General features: G+C 63.1%; 1 protein-coding gene across 1 annotated transcript; it reads right to left on the reverse strand.

The window, feature by feature from the left end:
• Positions 1 to 10,307: 10,307 nt before the first annotated feature.
• Positions 10,308 to 12,920, reverse strand: CRYAA (crystallin alpha A). Its single transcript, XM_045902390.1, has 3 exons — positions 12,677 to 12,920; positions 11,356 to 11,478; positions 10,308 to 11,065 (listed from the first exon to the last, which is right to left on the reverse strand). Exons 1-3 carry the CDS (start codon positions 12,863 to 12,865, stop codon positions 10,856 to 10,858), a joined length of 522 nt encoding a protein of 173 aa, XP_045758346.1. The 5' UTR covers positions 12,866 to 12,920; the 3' UTR covers positions 10,308 to 10,855.
• Positions 12,921 to 13,849: the final 929 nt, after the last annotated feature.

Here is a 13,849-nt window from a genome sequence, read left to right on the forward strand (position 1 = left end):
AACCCACGAATTAAAGGACATTTGATGGGATTTGAAAACGATGGGATTCATTGAGCTCTCTGCTTTTGATTTATCACGTTCAGGCTCCATTTCCACATCTTCAGCCGTTCCCCATGTGAGCACAGATCAAGTGTCTGTTCAAGTGGGGCCTTCATCCCCATTCCTGGGGCTGAGATCTGAGACCAGTGGGCACAGAGCCACCCGGCCCCACCCTGCAGTTTCGGGAGCCTGGCCCCAGAGTCAGGAACTGCCCTGCTCGTACACAGACCCGCTTTGAGAAAGAGCCGTAGGTCATTGGGAAGGTCAAATCATGGGTGAGGAGGGTGCGGCAGACAGAGACCTGCAAGAGCAGGGGAGCCCCATGGATCTCAAGGGTCAGAATGAGCTGTCAGGGATGCCGACCCGGCTGTTAAGGAGGGCTCATCAGGCTCGGCCCCCAGCACTTCGGGTTGCTCATGCTGGGCAGGAATGTTCAGCTCAGCCCTGGAGGAGGAGGTGGTATCCTTTGTCTGGCCTTGAGAAATATCCAGAAGGCAGGAACTCCCTCCCTTACACCTCCTACATGTGGCCATCCTTCCTGCCCTCCCCCAAGTCCTCAAATCATCCTCCTGGAATCAAACACACCCCTCAAGGACTTTCTGTCCCCAAACTACCTTTCTCTTTTCTCTCTCCCACCCAGAAAATGTTCCACTCCCTCAGACCTGCCTAACCCAGCAGAGTGTTAGGAAAAATCAGCGGGATCCTTTTCTAATTCATACTCAAGAGTGAATGGTTGATGGGGCCTGCCAGAACCTGACAACCTAAATGCCCCTCCAACTGGTAGAGAATCAAAATAAAGCCAAACCCACAGGCCTGCCTGCACATTAGAGTCACCTGAGGGTTTTTACAACGTATCTGTGGAGGCCCACCCAGACTTCATCCAAATGCAGGGGGTGCCCTGGTATCAGTAGTTTCATAAGCTCCCCAAGTGTTTAATGACCAGCCAGAGTTGAGAAGCACAGAGTTAGGGGAATGGTTCATGCAGCAGAGGGAGGAGAAGAGGCGGGGAGCTGTTCTTTCCGTGGTAATCACCAGGACTTGCTGAACTTCGTGTGCGGATGGCCACAACACCTCCACAATACTTACGGAGCACCTGCTCAGGCCAGGCTCTGTCTGAGGCCCTGGAGGAGACAGCAGTGGACAAGACAGACCCAACCGATGCCTTCACGGGGCTCATGGCGTGGGAGGGCCTGATAGGCAGCTACGCCCTGACATAGGATCCATCAGAGCACTGTGTGCTAGGAAGGTCCCTGGGAGGGGTGCTAGGAAAGCCCCTCAAACAAGGGGGCTGGGGTCCAGGCAGGAGGGAGCGTGCTGTGCTCAAGAACACTGCAGCCAGCTGGAACAGCATGTGTAAAGGTCCTGGGGCAGAGAGGGAATGATCTGAGCTGTAGGCAGGGGAGACGTGGGGGGCCTTGTAGGCCTGAGAACCAGCTTTCTTTCTCCTTGGAATCAGACGGAGCATCGCAAGATGCTGAGCCCACTCATCTTTAGCAGGACTGGGTGGTTCCTTGAATACATACTGACAGTGCTGGCTGTGTTCCAGAAACACTTCCAGGCACCTCTCTTGGATCTGTCCTGGCCTTGTGCTCTGACAGTGAGACTATGGAGGACAAGTCTGGAGAGCAGGCGTTCCCTCACGGCATGACGTGGGTACTCAAGTGTCAACGGGGCGTGTCCAGTGTGGACTGTGAGGAACCCTTCTTGGCTGCTGGGGAGTCACTCCAGCTGCTGGGTGAAGACAGGCAATGGGGGGGCCCAGGTGAAGGAGGCCCCAAGAAGTCAGTGTCAGTGTCCCATTTGACAGATTTGGAAACTGAGGCAAGGAGTCCAAAGCTCTAAGCTGGGACTTGGCCCAGACCCACTGGCCCTGAAAGTAAGGCCCCTGGCTCTCCTGCTCCCCCTCCCCCCTGTGACCTCACTACAGGGGCCCCAGTCCCTGCCCACAGCCCCCACCTCTTATCCCCAAAGGGCCAACAGCACAGACTGACCCAGCTACAAACCACCCCGGTCCCCTGGCTGACAGGCCACAGATGAGGAGCTCCCATGACAGCTGCTGGGGGGGGGCTGCTTCCTCCCACCCCCATATCCCCCCTGCCGACCAGACATACAGCTCAGCCCTGGGGTCTTCTCCCAGGAGGGGCAGGGGAGGGAGGGGAAGCCCAGGCAGGAAACAGAGCCGCAGTGTGACCACTGTCCTTCTGGGCCATAAGAGATGCTCCTTCTATGTGCTTCCCTCCGCTGGGATTTCCCGGGGACAGAAGTACCGAGTGACGGCCCCAGCCCTGCAGCCCTTTCTTCGCCAGGGCTCTCCAACCGCCCCCCTGCCACCCCCACTGCCAGGGGCCTTGGGGATTTCTCTCCAAGCCCAGGGCTGAGTCATCCAGCCGCCCCAGGTTCCGAGGAGAAAAGACCCAGCCCAAGAAGCTGCCCACTCAGAAGGAGCCCCAGGAGCTTGGCAGGGGCAGCAAGGGCTCCCCCCAAAGGCACGCGCGCGCGCGCACACACACACACACACACAGTCTCAGCAGCCTAGAAAGTTCCCCGCCCTCTCCCAACCTCAACCAGTGTCTATAAGGTGGGGCTGGTAAGAGGACCGCCTCCGGGGCTCAGGCCAAGCCAGAAGCTGGTCAGCCCAGGACCCCTCGCCCTTGGCACCCTCCCTCCCTGCCCTGCCCCACCCCACCTTCTGCCGAGGACCAGCAATGTCGGGCGGGGGCGTCCAGGCCCCACAGCAGGGTGTGCGTGAGCTCCCCCGTCCCAGGCTGCTCCACAGACGCCCCTCATCCTCACCCCCATTGCGTGGTCTGAGAAGGCAGAGGCATGGGGTGATTGGGGGCTGGAGGGCAGGGCAGGCCAACGACTTCACAGAGGCCCCCCCCATAGCGTCATGTCCCTGGGAGCTGGTTGGGAAGGCGGGTCGCAGCCCCCCACCTGCTGGATCAGAACCTGCATTTATACAAGATTCCCAGCAAGGGCAGGCACATTCTCACCTGAGAACCACTGTTCTAGAAAGCTCTCCGGGTGGAGGAGGCAGCAGCTCAGATTCAGGACTGCAAGCTCGGGGCAATAAGGGCGAGGAAGCGATCTGGCAAGAGAGGCTGAGAAGCAACCTAGCGCCTTCACAGCAAGCCGTGGCACCAGGCCGTGGCACCACGCAGCGGCCACCGCAGGCCCACGGGCTCTGCCCACAGGGCTTCCGTGGGAGCAGCCCCCAGACGGGGAGGGGGGAGGCAGATCCCCACCCCAGCTGCAGCCTCAAGCCCAGGTCTGGGTCAAGTGGCGGCACAGAGACAGGAAACAGGAAGTAGCCATGGGGTTGTGTGGACACAGTGGCCAGTGGCTGCGAGGCTGCCCCAAACCACTCACACCCATGCTTCCATCCCCCTCCCGTCACTCCTGCCCTGCGGGGTGGAAGCCACCTGGACCAGCACTTCTCTCTCGACAGCACCTTAGAGCCTGGCTCCTCTGATCCCCAATGTGCCGGGCTGCGTGTCCCCCAGCTCTGATCCCAGCCCCTCCCCTGTCCCCAGCCGGGGTGGGAGCCTGCGACTCTCTTCCATCGGGGTGGGAGGAGGCCAGGTGGGGCAGGGGCGCGCCACCCCCTCATGCTTGGCAAGAGCCCAGACGTGTACACTTGCTTGCCCTCCTGGGACCCTCAGCCATGGAGACGCCACAGCTCTGGGTACGGACTGCCGTTCCCTGTTTCCCAAACGGGAAGTCCTCCTACCCAGGGAGTTACTGACTCCTTCAGGGGAATGAGTTTACCGGTTTGCCCTAAAGCGTATCAGCTAGTGAGCAGAGGGAAAGGTGCATGAGGGTGCCTGGCAGAGGTGAGCTGGGGGTGGGGGCAGGCGAGGAGCCCTCAATGCCCAGTGGGGTGCTCGACAGGAAGGTCCTTGGGTAGCTGGCATTGTGGCTCAGGGTCCCCAGCTCCCCACATTCAGCGTGCAGGAGAGACGCTGCCCCAGCCACATGGAGACTCACCCAGGGTGCTCCTCTCCCCACCCCCAGCTCCCACCCCGCCACACAGACCATTACACCAGGCTCGGGCGCAGCACCCGGGCAGAGAGCAGCCAGGGGTGTGAGCACTAAGGTAGGCTGGGGCTGTGGGGGGCTCGGAGAAGGAGAGAGAGGTGCCCTGGTGGATGGGGCCCGGCAGAGAACGGGATGTGGGCAGGTGCAACCCCTTGCCAAAGAGGGGCTGTGGGTACCCCACTTCCCATCCTCCCCACTTTGGAAGGCCCTCCCCTCCGGGGCCCCCCCCCCCCACGTCACGGCCCAGCCACCGCAGCCACGTCCAGGGTTGGGCTCCCGGAGCTGGGTTGCAGGGGCCCAGACCAAAGGCAGGCTTGGGCCCTCCCCTGTTCCGCCCCGCAGCGGGGCTGGGGCCTGGGGCCAGGAACGAAAGTTCCCTGCTGTTCTGCTGCAGGTCCTGAGCCCTCCACCCACCCCACCCACAGATCCACCCCACAACACGCCCCCCTGCCCACCCCTCTGCAACATCCAAGTCCTCACAACTTGGAGGAAGTGGTGTCTGGGGAGCACGTGGGTGCCCACTTCCATGACCTTCACCACCTTCCCTAACTTCAGACCCCACGGACACACACAGACGCACCCTCTGAAGGGGAGCAGCCCCCCATGACCCACGTCCCAACTCGGGTGGCACCTGGCTATCTGTCCTGAGATGACGAGGGCCACGGTGGGTTTCAGGAAGCTGGCTGGGCGTGCTCACGGGGGTTAGTGGGGACCCAGAGGCCCCTTGGCCTGCCCTAGCCTCCCCACAACTTCCCCTCCCTCAGTACCTCTGGGCCAGCCTTGGAGTCCAGGTGCCCTGAGCAAGGACCTTGCTAGGGGCAAGGTCGGGGGCCAGAACCCATGACCCAGTGGGGCCTAAGCAGAAACAGGAGATTCGGGAGCCCCTTGGAGGCAGTGTCTGGGCCAGGTCAGCGTCTGTTCATAGGTGAATCATTGACGGACACCAGACATTGGGTCATCCGTGGGCGGGCAACCATGGATTGCCATAGAAACATCCAAAACAGAAACAGGCCTCGAGCGTTAGAATGCGGGCTCAGCCCTGGGCACGCCAGAAGTGGGCAACCCCTGTCTCAAACGTCCCCAAGAGATACGTCCAAATCCCAAACCCCAGAACCTGCAAATGTGACCTTATTTGGAAAAAGAGTCCTTACAGACGTAATCCAGGTGAGGATTAAGAGGACATCATCCCGGAACATCCGGGTGGCTGGTGTCACTACAAGAAGACACACACACAGGGAAAGACGGCCGTGTGACAGGGGTGGCAGGGACAGTGGGGACCCCGCCACGGCCGCACGGGGAGCTGGAGAAGCAGGAGGGCCCTCCCCCGGAGCCTTCGGAGGGAGCATGCCCGGCCGGCACTGGATCTCCTGGACACACTTCTGCCATCTGAAGCTGCACAGTGGGTGGTCTGTCGGCTGTGGCGGCCCCAGGCAGCCGTGACCGCTAGACACCGCGGCTGGTCCCAGAACACACGTTCGGCCATGGCCGTGGGACAGTTAAGAGAGCGAGGACCAGACTCAGGAGGAGACGGCTGGGATTCACATCCCGGGCGCCCGCGGAGGCCCCGCGTCCTCAGACTGCTCGTTGAACTTGGGTTTCCACGGCTGCAGAAGAGCAGCAGAGCCCGGTAGGTCCCCACGAGTGAGCCAGGCGTGCCCTCGGCACAGACCGGCAGAGAACCCCGAAGCTCCCCGTTCTCAGCGCCAGAAAGGAATCGGCCTCCAGGGACGGCGCTCGTGGCCTCACCATCCGAAAGCCGCTGGGGCCAGCATGGGGCCTCCAAGTTCTCACAGATGTGTAGATGGAATTGGGGGGTGACCTGTCGCCCACCTAGGTCTTCCAGGTCTGATTGGTCTCCCCTTGAGGGTGCCCCGTGCACCCCAATAGTTAGGGACCAGCAAACCCACCCTTCAGTGTTTACCAGGCTCTGGAGACGCGTGCGCTGGCTTTGGAAAGCTGTGCTTTTGAGACAGATTATATATTTTTTTCATTGATTTCTCGCTCCCGGTGGGGGGAAGGCGCAGCACTCACGGGCTCCCGGTAGCTGACAGCTCCACAGAAGAGCAAGCCGCCCCTGCTCCTCGCAGCCCCTCCTTCCTGGTGACCTTGGGGTGCCCTTGAGCACACGGCCCCCGCCTCTCTCCTGCCAATCTCAAGCATCCGAAGGCAATCAGGTGCTCCCAGCAACACAAAGAATGTCAGGTCTCCCTAAAATCTCCTCCAAATAAAAGGGTCCGCTGACCAGCAGACAAGGGGGAGGCTTTTCCTCAAGGCGGAGACGCGGGTAGGAAGTGTCTTTGTGCGAGTGTGTCTTTCAAGTTCAAGTACGAATCAGACACAGAGGGAAGCTGAGGAGATGAGAGGCGGGAAACAAAGCCTGGAGGTTGCCCGTGGCTGCCGCCAGCGTGTGTGCGTGCACGGAACACGTGTACACGTGCGTGCGTGTGCATGCGTGTCTGTGTGCTTGTGCGTTGTGTGTGCACGTGTGAGCGTGCTGCGAGCGTATCTTCTACTCGATTCCGTTCTCACCACCGCGGCCCCCACGCGGGTACGGATCTGCCCCCCTCCCCGGCCCCTGCAGCATCTCGGGGCCTTGGAGGAAACCCTGCAGCAGGGTCTCCAGCCTGGTCGACCCCGCGGCGGGGGAGCCGGCCCTGCCGGGGGCCACACACGGGAGCAGCATCTCTGGCCAGGCCACCCCGCCCGCACTTGGCCCCTAGGCTGAGCGGGGCTCCCCTGTCCACACCCACTCCCACCCCGAAGGCCAGGGTGTGCGTGGGGTGGCCGGCCCCTGGGCTGCGGAGGAAGCAGGTCCCCACCTCGCCCCTGAGCCCCGGGCTCTGCTGTGGCCTCTGCCTTTCCAGCTGTGGCCCGAGCCGTGGGCGCCCCCGGCTCTCCTCGCGCTCCCGGGCAGCCACGGGCAGCATGGGGCCGGCGAGGTCTGTGACCCCGTGACGAGCACCCCCCGTGTCAGGTTCGGGGCTGCCCGCCAGGAACGGCGTCCTAGGCGAGGCCCCAGGGGCCGGGGAGGCGGAGGCCGGGGAGGGCTGATGCGCTGCGTCATTCTGCGGGGGAGGAGACCCCGCCACAGCCTCCCCCAGGGGACCCGCGGCACAGCGCTGACCTGCCAGCCCGGCTCTGCGCCTTTTTCAAATGACTTTACGAACAAGCCAGTGAAACAAAGACCACTGATCCCTGTGCGGCCTTTTGTGTCTCCTTGCGCCAGTCTCCCACGCGGCACCCCAGGGCCCTGGGGTCAGGATGGGGGCTCCCAAAGCTCCGAGTCGCCCAGCCCGGCGTGCCGGGGCCAGGCCCTCTGCGGAGGTGTGCGGCGGCCGCTTGCCCGGGCTGGGAGCCTGAAGGTGACCTTTGGGACGAGCGCGGTCCGGCGGCCACGGCCAGGCCTCTGCTGCCCCCTGGTGGTGTGGCTCGGAATTGCAGGCGGCCACCTGGACGGCCGGGGAGCGTGGCTCCCCGCTCTGAGCGGTCGCACTGACAACAGCAGTCTAATACTCAGAGGGGTTGATAAATCTGCCCACAGCCCCACAGAACAGGACCAGCCTGGCTTCCTCAGTGCCTCCTGATTTACCGGCCAGGGCGGCACTGGGATACCCACTGGGCAGGGGTTCAGAGTCCTGCCCCGAGGTCAGGGGGACCGGCAGGTCCTCACCATGGCTACTGTCAGCCAAATCCCACAGACTCCGAGCAGGGACCCCGCAGACCATTGTCTTCCACGGAGTCCAGGGCCAGCCTGCCCGACGCCAGCCCCGCAAGAGGCCACAGTGATGCGGTCCGCAGTGCAGAGAGCGCAGCCCCCCAGGGCCGCCCGTCTGTGCCGAGAGGGGGCTGACAGCCAGCACAACCTCCCTGACCGACGGCGGGCACAGGCCAGAGTGTCAGTGGAGTCCCCTGGGCAGCCCGTGCAGGGAGGCTGTTCCAGAACAGCCCCTCGACCAGGAGACTCAGGACACCTGCCGATGTGGCGAGCATCAGATGGGAGGGGGCAGCTGGGGGCCCCCGGGGGGGGGCAGGCCCCGGTCCTTCTGTGAATGGCCTCGGAATGTCTGTTCTACCCCAGAATCCCAGGACCCTCTCAGAGAGCACCAGCAGCTTCAGTGCCCCCCAGTTCAGAGACAATGAGGCAGGACGCGCAGCCTCGAAGGGAGTGGCCACAGAGTTGTGTCTCGGGAGCCAAGCAAGATGAGACCACGGGGGTCCCCCTGAGCCTTTGCTGCCAGAGAGCCTGGGGCGGAGCCTGCCGCGCGCGGGGAAAGGTCTCCGGCATGTCCTCTCAGCTCCTCCGCCTGGACTGGGCTCCGGGACCCCCTGCATGTCCCCGAGGAGCATGCTTGGGGATCCCACGAGCTTACCTCCCGGAGGCCCGGCCAAGGCTGCATCCGCAGGCCTGCATTCATCTGCTCTGCTTGTAACAACTACCGCAGGCTGGGCAGCCCGAACAACACTGACTGATCCCCCACCCGCCCCCCGCCGTCCTGGAGGCTGGGCGTCCTGGGTCCCCGCGTGCGCAGGACTGGTTCCTCCCGGGGCCTCTCTCCTGGTCATGAACATGGCCACCTTCTCCCCGGGTCCTCACGTGCTTGTCCCTCTGTGCGTCTGTCCTCATCTCCTCTCATGGGGAGACTGGTTAATTGGGATCAGGCCCACACTAGTGACCCTGTGTACCTCAGTCACCTCATTAAAGTCCTGATCTCCAAATACAGTCACGTTCTGAGGCACTGGGGGCTGGGGCTTCAACACAGGAGTTTTGGGGACACAGCTGAGTCCGTTCCGAGCCCCACGCAAGAGCCGCAGCGAACACAAGGCCACCAGCACCTGACAGCTCAGCTCTGGCCGTGGCAGACAGGCCCCCAGTCCACCAGGCACGCAGCCACACGCCACGCTGGCCAAAAGTTCAGGCATCTTCCGGGGACAGCCCATCTGGGCAGAAGCAGGAGGATGAGGGAGCTTCAGAGGCCCTGATTTCCCCAAATATCCAGCTCCAGCCTCCACGTGGAGCGGCCACCTTTGCCCCCCACATAGAGCACCCCCACGTTTTTGACAAAAGTGGATTAAATGACAAGACAGCACGCATGGGGCGCTTCTCGTTGGGAGGAGCAGGGAAGTCGGGCGGCGGGTGGGACAGTTTGGGGGCCTCCCACCGGTGCAAGCACTCTTCTTGTGGTGGAGCCGAGCCCAGGGTGATGGATATGCAGTGTGCACGTGTGTGTGTGTGTGCGCGTGCTCGCACACCTGCGTGCATGCCTACACGTCCTGCCTTCCACTCAACATGGCGCGCAGAGTTTCACCGTGTGTTGAACAGGGACTTCACAGGAATTCTTCTCCCGTGGGTCCACCCTTCTTGGAGGAGCGTGGGCGCCACCCCAGGAACCATCCCACCGGCCCCAGCAGGGTCCCCAGTGTCCCCGGCCTCCACTCCCCAGGAGAGGGTCCTTGACACAGCTTACCAGCCTACACGGCCCCGCGTCTGCCCACCTTTCGCACCCAGAGATGCACCTGGCGGCCCCCCTCCCCTTCCCCACGGTCACTGTGCAAGTGTGGGGCCCCTGGCTTAGCCTCTCCTCCGTGGAGGCTGGGGTCCTCCAGGCCTAGTCCCCTCCCCACTGCCAGGAGGCTGGGCAGACCTGGAGAAGGCCGTCCCCCCATGTGGGGAGGCTGCCCAGGACACTCAGCCCTGGTCGCCAGAAGCCCCCGAGGGGTGTCTGTTCCAGGGCCAGGGGGGTGGGGATGGGTGCCCTGAGCAGAGGCGCATCCCACACGGGGAGGGAGACGTGTTCTGACGACACTTGACTGTCCTTCCTTATCCCTTGGGGAGCAAGGGGGCCAGGGTCCTTCCAGTGCAACCCTGAGGGACCCAGGACAGAAGCCCCCCAGAGAAGGCGAGCAGCAAAATGGCGAGGCCCCGCCTGGCACCCCAGTCCCACAGGCTGGGGGAGGGAGCCTGATTCCCTGCCGTTTTCTCCAACCTCCCCTCCTCCCCTCAACCCTCAGGTTCTCCAACCAAACCCTCTCCTTCCTACAAAGCAGGGGTGCAGGGAAACACTCGGGAACGGAAGGCAGGAAGTGAGCGAGGCACTTGGCAGCAGCTGGGGCTGAAAAGGACCAGGCAGACGACCCCTTCCCACCCCCCCGCGCCCCTCTCGCACCCCCACTCCCTGTCCCGCGGCTCCCCACACTTCCCGAGAGAGACAGTACGACCACCAGTCAGCAAGTTGCTTGCGTCACCTGCTCTTTATTGACTGCCGCGGGCTGCATTGTCGGGGGTGACCGGGTGCCCCAGGAGCAGGGGTACTACGGAGGGGAAGGGTGGAGGGAAGGCGGTCTGGGAGGGCAGCCTGCCGAGAGCCCAGGCACACAGGAGCCTCCGCCAGACGGACCTCAGGGCACCCAGGAGACCTGGGCAGGATACGTGGCCGGGTCCTGATGCGGGCGCCCACCAGCAAGGGTCAAGGTGCACCTGGCCGGCCCTGGAGACCCAGAGGCGACCCGGAGGCTGCATCTTCTGGGAGCCTGGGGCTGTTGTCTCAGGCTTCCCCCAGCTGGCTGGTGCGGGGGTCTGGGTCACCCTGAGGCTGCAGCACCTCAGGCCGAGGCCCCAAGCCCTCCAGGCCACCCTCTCAAACCCTCGTTCCCTCGGAGAGGAGGAAAAGGAAATGAAAACAGGGAAAGCAAAGGGAGACAACACCCCACTTTCTACGGGTCCCCGCGATAGATGGGCCGTGGGGGCAGCAGTGGGTGGCAGCCGAGGCCGAGGCCGAGCTTAGGACGAGGGCGCAGAGCTGGGCTTCTCCTCCCGAGACACGGGGATGGCTCTCTCGCTGTGGCCAGCATCCACGCCAGACGGGACCTTGGGGCCGGAGAAGGTCAGCATGCCGTCCGCGGACAGGGAGCAGGAGAGCGCCGACTGGTCCACGTTGGAAGGCAGGCGGTAACGGCGGTGGAACTCACGGGAAATGTAGCCATGGTCGTCCTGGGCAGGGCGTGCGGAAGGGCGCAGTGAGACACCACCCCACCTCACGTGGAGAAGGTCCTCCCGGACCCCACGGTGGGGTAGGAGGGCCAGAATGCCCTGGGGAGGGTTCCCGCTGAGACTGGAAGGAGCCGGGGCGGCGGGCAGTACCCGAGTGGGCGTCCCTGCAGGCCCCTCCCCTGCAAGGGCTCAGGAGCCCCCTCCCTGTCCCAGGTCTTCCAGGGAGGGCGGGCAGGTGAGGGCAGAGCCCCAAGAAGGCGGGTGCGAGGCAGCGGCGCCCCCGGACTCACCTGCCTCTCGTTGTGCTTGCCGTGGATCTCCACGAAGTCCTCCAGCACCTTCACAGTGAGGTCCTCAGGAGAGAAGTGCTTCACATCCAGGAAGATGACAAACTTGTCTCGGTCAGATCGGACCTGAAACCCCAACGCGGTTCATGTGGGTCTGCCCGGGCCGAGGTTGCGGCGGGGCTGGCCAGAGCAGCCAGCGTTTGGGGGCCAGCGGCTCGGGCCCCAGTCACCAGCACAGAAACCCCTTCCACGCACCCAGGGGACAGAGTCCCGGGGACCCCTGGCTCGGGACCGTGTGGACACTTGGGCCTCAAGGCGGGGTGTCCGTTGACTGCCTCGTTGGGGATGAACTGTGGCTGGTTATGGTTAGCTGGCCGATTGGGTATGGGTTAGGAGACCGGTTCTGGGTCAGCTGGCTGGCTGGTTGGACCTAGCACTTTGAATAAGGTCGTAGCCTTTGGCTTCGCTAGTGTCTATATAAACAGCCCGGGGCCTGTTTTCCCACGAGGACATGCTGGGAGAAGCTGTCCGCTCGCACACAGTGTCTCCCTCCGAGCTGCCCTCACCAGCTCGCTGGCAGCCCTCAGCCAGGCTCCTTTCGTTTCTGGAGTGGGTTAACACTGCTCCCAGCAGGCCTCTGCTTTTGGGCAGTGGGGGATACCTAGCCCCTCCAGACCCTTGGACCCTGGGGTCCGCCACAGGGCTCAAGGAGGGAAGGCCAGTGGTCTGATCGCTTCCCTTTGGGCTGGGCCCTGTGCACCCGGGCGGGCTGGGGAAGAGCCCATTCTCTGCGGCTCTGCTGGCCACAGCCCTACGAGGACCTGCTGCCCGCCCTGTCCTCCACCATCAGCCTCTCCTCCAGCACCAACTAGTGCTCAAGAACCTCTCCTCTGGGGGCCTGGGGTGGTGCAGCCCATCCACCCAGGCTTCCTGCTGGAAGGAACAGTGTGGAGAGCCGGGACCACAAAACCCACACCTGCCACCAAACCCGCCTCGGTGGGGTTGCTCCTGGGGCTTGCACCATGTGGCGGGTGCATCACAAACCACACGTGGGTCATGAGCTGCCAGCAGGAAAGACAGTGGGTGGGCTTGGGCTCCCTCTCCAGACCCTCTCTCATAGGCCCGGGAGGCTCCTTGCTGCAGGTCACATGGGCCACCGCGGACCGCGGCGGGAGAGTGGCCCCACCCAGGCGGAAGACCTCAGACGTGGGGCACGGTGCCACCTCTGCCCCGGGCTGGCCCTCAGAAAGCCCTGCTTCCCCTGCAGCCATGGCTGGGCCCGCCTCCGACCAGCAAGAGAAACCAGCACACTGGCAGGTCTTACCTCGGAGATGCCAGAGTCCAGCACGCTGCGGAAGACAGGCTGGCGGTAGTAGGGGCTGATGGTGGAGGACAGGAAGGGCAGCAGGTCGTACTCGAAGAGACCCTCGCCGAAAAACTGGTCGAACAGCCGGCTGGGGTAGAAGGGGCCCAGCGCACGTTTGAACCAGGGGTGCTGGATGGCGATGTCCATGTTGGGCGTCGGCAGTGCAGGGACCCGGGGCTGGCAGGGAGTCGGGCAGGGGCCTCTGGGCAGTGCAGTGGAGAGCTCTGAGGTGAGGCCTCCCTATATACGCCCGAAACAGAATGGAAGCATTAGGGGGATTTGTCTGGAAAGCGTGAGCTCAGGGGGAAGGCTGCCCGGTCAGCAGAAATGTGGCCTGAGCTGAGCGCCCGCCACTCCCAGCCCCGGGCACTGAGACGCTGACCAGCATGGAGCCCTGGACCTGCAGGACAATGTCCCCAAGGCGCTTCTCCCTGTGGCTCTGCCCCTACACTCACCTGGGGACGGTGAAGACTCTCATCCCCCTCGATGGGATGGGGGCACCCCCTGCTTACATGGCCGGGGTGATGCCACAGCCGCCCCATAAGTGGACCCTCATGCCCACTTCACAGACGAGGGGGTGGGCTCAGAGGCTATACCCATGATCCCCAAATCTCACAGCACCTGGGGGACATTTTTCTTTTCTTTTTTTTTAAGATTTTATTTATTTATTTGAGAGAGAGCACAAGCGGGGGGAGCAGCAGAGGCAGAGGGAGAAGCAGGCTCCCCGCTGAGCAGGGAGCCCGATGCGGGGCTCTATCCCAGGACCCTGAGATCATGACCTGAGCTGAAGGCAGACACTTAACCAACTGAGCCACCCAGGCGCCCCCAGTGTATCATTTTTCAAAACAGAATTACTTCTATTACTTCTTCCTGATTACAAAATGGATAGAGTGGTTTTAAAAATCTCAAGGAAAACAGAAAATACCAAGAAGCAATTGAAAAGTGCCCGTAATTCCCAGCACCGGGGGTGGGGGTGGGGCTGACATGGGGTCTGTGCATCCAGACAGGGAGGCAGGTTTGGTCTTATGAGCGTGGAAAGCCTGTATCTGGGCTCTCTGTGCGGCTCAACCTGGACATCATCCCTGCGGACAACCTCTCCTCCGTGTGACCTCACACCAGGTGCTTCCGCTG

This window comes from Mirounga angustirostris, unplaced genomic scaffold, assembly GCF_029215605.1.
Source record: "Mirounga angustirostris isolate CCGP_5_RB_7025 unplaced genomic scaffold, mMirAng1.0.hap1 SCAF_1, whole genome shotgun sequence".
Lineage (NCBI taxonomy): Eukaryota > Metazoa > Chordata > Mammalia > Carnivora > Phocidae > Mirounga > Mirounga angustirostris.